The sequence below is a fragment of the Borostomias antarcticus genome (assembly GCF_949987555.1).
Source record: "Borostomias antarcticus genome assembly, chromosome: 8".
In the NCBI taxonomy this organism is placed as follows: domain Eukaryota; kingdom Metazoa; phylum Chordata; class Actinopteri; order Stomiiformes; family Stomiidae; genus Borostomias; species Borostomias antarcticus.
Window position 1 is genome coordinate 6002475 of NC_140241.1, and position 5971 is coordinate 6008445.

Genomic DNA, 5971 nt, shown 5'->3' on the forward strand with positions numbered 1-5971 from the left:
GTCAATGAAAAGATTCAATTAATTATTGTACATTTTGTATACTTTTTTTTACATTTTGTAAGTGTCCTGTTCACATCAGAAAGTATTCTGATCTTGTGTATGTTCTAATGAGTGTGGCGTTGCGTAACCGCTTCTCGGCACAGAAGAATCAGCTCAAGTCGCATTATCGGAGACTTAAAATGAGTCTGTTTAGAGTTTACAGAAAAGGTAATTGGTCTGTTTTTCAGGAAGTTGTAAGTGGCCCCGCCTCTCCGCATTTCCAGTAAGCCTATGGATATCATGTAAGATAGAGTGAAAGGCATCATGGGACTCATCATCATGCCCTTCTCTGCACTTCACCCTACATCTCTGACTGAGACCTAATGCACATCTGCACAGAGCAAGAGAGAGAGATAGGGAGGGTGAGGCCTTTCCTGTTTTCATGGGGATAATTATACCTCTCTCCTGAGGATGGGGTGAACCAGCAAGAGGTCTTAAAGACAGTGGGAGATCACCTCCACAGCATGACAAATCATCCTCACACTGGATATCTGAACCACTTCAACAATCTCATACATTACAAATCCATATCAAACAATGTTTCAGTTTCGTATCGTTCTAATAGAACTGTCATCAGGGGAGGAGTCAAAGGTTCTGAAATGACAATGTGTTTGTTTGTCTATCTGGCTTACACTCAATTTATCAATTAAGTTATCCCTTCTTGGTATTACTCTAGACAGTTGAATGTGAAGCTACTTGGGTAAATAATTTAGTTTTGAGTGACCGTTGTTACGTTAGGTTAGACAGTGTTACACAAGGTTGTTTGTGGGAGTCGTTATCAGTATAATAACTTCTTCCTGTTTAAAGACATGTTTGAGATATCTCTCCTTTCTAAGATGTTGAGTCTGGACTTTTGAATTCCTCCAAACCTCTGAGATCCCCTGACGGTAGGTTGCCTGGCTAGCGAAGTAGGTATGAGATTCTCAGGGATGTAGGTTAAACCCCACATTGGGCTAAGCATTTCATTGTACATGGTTCCCATATCATGCACATATGACAAATAAACCACGTGAAGTTATTATTATTTCCCGGGGTTCGAGTACTGTAGGCCCACAGCTCTGAGAGAAGAACACCTGCCTGCCAGGGCCCACAACCTCTAGCAACAGAGCCAGCAGAGTGTGACACAGCACACCTCTAGTGGCCAGCACAGAGACACATAGAACACCACTACCTTCCTTTTTAATTCACCCTGGAAATACTATTCCTTCCAGAAAAAGAAGGTACTTTTTTTCTGTCAATAACATTTAGGTGAAGGGGAACAACTTGCGTGGCTCTTACAGCGCAGCGCATCGTGGTGAAGAGCACCCGAGAACCAGCCTGGTGCAGGCAGGGCCAGACATGTGGGATATTAATAAGCAGTCAGACAGCCCTGATTTGTAATCAGCTATTTGAGTCGAGCGATTAGTATGCAGAACGGGCCAGGCAGGAGAGAGAGGGAGGGAGGGAGGGAGGGAAGGAGGGAGAGATGTTCCGAGGAGAAAGAGCCATCTCTCTGACTGCGCTCCCTTCATCAAACGAGCGCACATTGCTTGGCAACCACACCATGAGGCAGGGAATGCGTACAGTGGTCTGGAGACTGTTTTCGTTAAGTCCATCTTTGTAGTCTCACTAATTGTTTTGATTGCGTACAAACATAAGAAATGCCACCTCAGGGGAATGGTTCCCAGTGCACATGTCGGTAATGAGGATTGAAAGGTTCTCTATGTGCAGAAAAGGAACATCGCTTAAAGGACATGATAATCTCTATCAGTGTCCTGTGTATACTGTATTTAGCAGGGTTTAGAGGCATAGTAAAAAGGGTTCGTCAAGAAGCGGTCAAGTGAGAGTTGTCAAAGCATTGTCTGCCATTGTAAAATGCTGTCATAAACCACCCTAGTGGTATTCACACTAGCCCCAGAAAAAGAGTGTTGACCTCCAAACAAGCGAACGGCCTGTGGTCCAGTGGTTCTCACCATGCTTGACATTACCGTGCGTTTAAACTGTGTACAAAATGAGATGTAATTCAGTGCAATCACATTCATAATTTACCCAAATACTTGACACATTTGTATTTCTTTAGCACTTTGAATCTTTGGCAGCCTGTCCATTGGGCAAATGCTTGAAAACGAGTAGAATAACCTTGAAACAAGGTAACACACACTTGTTATGCTCCTTTGTCATAAGTGCTTGCAGGTGTCAGCCATCTTAATGACAACAATTAGCCAATCACACACAGCAATGCATGTGATATACTGGACCTCACATACAAGACAGGACACACTGAACCACAATCCTAATATAGACATTGGTCTACAATTCAAAACAGTTCATACAGAGTAAATGTTGCACTAAAGTCTCAGTTGATGAAACATCATTAACCATGCATGTTGTCTTTGGTCAATGCCAAGAAGACAGTATTAACGAAATGACAATAAATAGCTGACATTTGTGCAGTAATAACAGCATTATAACATCAAAACATGGCCTATAGAATGTCTGTATGGGATTCTGTATGAGTAGGCACAGCTACTGTTTAGCACCCTATAGGCTGTGACATGGAAATAGGTCACAGGGTCTTCTCCAATCAGAACAACACAGCAGGAGGACCCACATGAGCAAACCAGGAAACATTCAACTCAGACATGAATAGCACTGTTCACTCTCTCTCTGCTTGCCTCACATTCACTTCACTCTGCTGCATTGACCCTGTTCTGGTGATTTACGATGGAATATGTGGTTAAGAAACAAGACAGGGAGAACTCTTGACACCTGGTTAAGTCTGACTCACATTAGAGCAGAAAGGAAAGTCTTCCTCTTTAGTGTGGAACTTGAGTCTTGGAATTAGGGAGCCATTTTCCCTCCAGATTCAACTCTGAGGCTTGGGGCTTAATCAAGTGGAAATTGGGAATAGGGGGTGTGGGGGTGGCCCGGGGTTGGGGGGCGGAGTAGAATGGGGCAATTGTTAGAGAAAGCCCTCATGTTGAGTCCGCTTTGATGTCTCTCTCTCTTTAGAGAAGATATTCAGACATTTTACAGTAGCATATAACACAGATTATTCACTATTTGCAAACTCATATTAACTCAGATTATGCTGATGGAATGTAAACGAATGCCAACAGTTTGTACTCCTACTTCATGTGATTGTGATGCATAAGGTGATTGTTTACCAAATTCTCCTCAGATCTGACAAACTGACATTTTGAGACATACACTGACCTTTTAGGCAACCTAAACAAGGATTGTTTAATGCCGCTCATTATGACTGAGAGCAGGTTGCCTAACCTCACTCTCTCACACAAGAATGCTGTCTCATCTCTCTTCACAATATCAATATTCAAGAGAGATTCCTCCTCGCTTTCCCCATGCCCATACAAGCAGACAAGCTCCCACTGATCTATTGTGTTGCAAAGCCTTTCTCATGCATGTCTTGAATGAAAGCCAGCGTATCGATGTGCTGAGGATAATCACGTTTTCCTGAGAACAGCTAAGCTGCACTGAATGAAACAGCACGGTGCTTCTGTAAAGTTGTTTCAAACAGAATTATTATCGGGACACAAGCTCTTGCACCTCAAATTAAATGTTTGAAATGACCCATAGCCTTCTGGCATACAAACATCTAATTATGGCCATCAACAAATACAGAGCGATTATATTAGAGCGATTATATATATAGGCTAACATTTTCGATGATTCTTTCTTTACTTTTTCCCCTTTTAACCGGGTTTACACATCGAAAACGTTTCAGTGCGTAAACCTGTTGCTTGAGAAACCTAACCTGCATCTTACCTCTTTGCTTTGTTTCCCTGCAGGTGCACAATGTTTCGCTTCTTGTCCCACGAGACACTTGATGCCACCAACTGTCCTCCATCCTCTAGCGCTCTTTATCCAGAGCTGCTCTGACTTCTCTGGGTCCTTAAGAACTCATCAAGTGCTGATTACACGAACGTTTGACATTCGCCCAACGGAGGGAAATGGCACAACTTGGAGCACTTTATTGTCAACTTCCAGCGTAGTTAGACTGGAAATTGCCAGTTGTCAGTGGTGGAGGAGGTTCTTCAAGCTCACAAAGTGGATATTTGCATTACGCCGACCCTCCCCTCGCCTTTCATAGCAGCTATTGTTTGTCACAGTCGGGGCTCTGATTTGGCCCTTGCACAAATCCCTGATGCCCAGAGATCGGATCTCACTGGAATTGAGCATTAGCCTACTCATTAATTAAAGCACAGCATTGTCGTTATTTGAAACATCGTCCCAGTTAGAGCTAATTTGGCACTTCAACAGTAAAGCTTTCAAGCAAGCAAGCAATATTTTATATAAATATAAAGTCACTACTTTGTTAATATTGTTTCTAACCTTATCTTTTATAAAAATGTAGGCTATACTCAGTATACTATGAAATAGTTCCGCTGGGCAGCAGCATAATTTCATAATTTGACTTCTCTTATATAATTCAATCCCCTTTCCGACCACATTTTTGCCCCATTTCCCCAACCACACGGTGGCAGTAGAGCGCCATCCCATGACATTGTACTGAATCTCTCGACAGAATTTTGGTCAGCTCAAAAAAGACACAAGCAGTGTAACAATATTAATGAATTATATAAGGTTTATTAAAATATATAAAAGACAAAACATAGGCCTATATGCATAACTATAATCCGTGTTGAAATATGCATATGCAGTATAATTATACAGTAAAATGTGTTTACATAATAGATTTTTATACATATAGCAAGTTATTTTTGCATTAAAACTGGCAGTGGTGATTTAATATTTCTCCTCTGATTTGGAAAACCTTCAGTCCACAGCAGGGTTCCACGAGGAAGTAGCCTTTTGTGAAAAGCTAGGGAGCAGCAGTACCTTTACACCTGAGATCCACGGTTCAGAAAGCTCTCACACAGAACAAACCCCACCCAGGTCATAATAGCTTCTGGGAACAAACACAGTCAACATCAAGGACGACATGCTGTCACACTGGAGAGCCTTTTGATTATGATCATTTGCAGCTTCTTGGTCTCCTTTTCTGGAAATGTGTAGTGAGCAGAGAAGTCCGACGGAAAATCCTATTGCTGATCAGAATTGTGCCAAACATCTCTCATAATTGCACCATGTCTCCAGCGACCCTCAAACTCCACCCTCCCCCGCGCTGTCATCCATCTGAATGTCTACTACTCAGGATATCTCAGGGTAGCTCACGGCCACAGAACGGAGGAGGCGTGGGCACGGTTCCTGGACAGAAGTGGGGACGTTCCCATTGGACGAGGCTGAGTCCCTCTTGACAGGCGTCGTTGTTGTGGTTGGTCCTTTATGGTGTCAGCGGCTGGTCTGGAGACAGTCATGTCTGGTGATAATGGTGGTAGTGGTGGTGATGGTGGTGTTCGTGGTGATGGTGGTGCTCGTGGCGCTGAACCAGCGGGACCACGAACCCCGGGCTGCCAGGCGGGCCGGAGGCCTGCTCCCTCTCCGGCCCGGGCAGGGCGGAGGGTGCCGGAGGGGCCTGCTGCTGTAGGTGGGAGTGGGGGGATAGGGGGGTTTTAGAGGGCGACACGGCCTCCCTGGCTTTGGCTCGTAGCCGTTTGCTGTGGCTGTGCTGCAGAGGGTGCTGGTGGTGGCCGTGGGGCGGAGCCAGGGGCTGGTGGGGGAGGTGGTACACATCCTGACCGCCGTGCCCGGCTGAGTTGCCGCCGTGCGCCATGGTCTGGAGCGGCGGGTAGTACCCGTGGCATTTCCCGGCCTTGCCGCCCCCGGTAACGCCCCCGTTACCCTTCGACGTCCCCTTGGGGGATTTGAGGAACTGCGTGGCTTTGCCCCGGGCATCTGCGGGGGCGTAGTTCTCACCGATGACCTGCGAGCGGCGCTGGTGCGCAGCGTGGGCCTCGGGCTCCTGGGAGCGCGAGCGGCTCTGGGACTGGGACTGGGGGTTCCGGCCCTGGGGCCCCTGGGGGGGCGGCGG

General features: G+C 45.6%; 1 protein-coding gene across 1 annotated transcript in view; it reads right to left on the reverse strand.

Moving 5' to 3' along the window:
- Positions 1-5353: 5353 nt before the first annotated feature.
- The window catches only part of nkd2b (NKD inhibitor of WNT signaling pathway 2b), a gene marked incomplete at both ends in the record, with an annotated part of 21954 nt that continues 21336 nt past the window's right edge, over positions 5354-5971 (reverse strand). Inside the window, one exon of the mRNA XM_084442629.1 lies at positions 5354-5971. This exon is cut by the window's right edge and continues 11 nt beyond it. Coding sequence (XP_084298755.1) covers positions 5354-5971 — 618 coding nt within the window.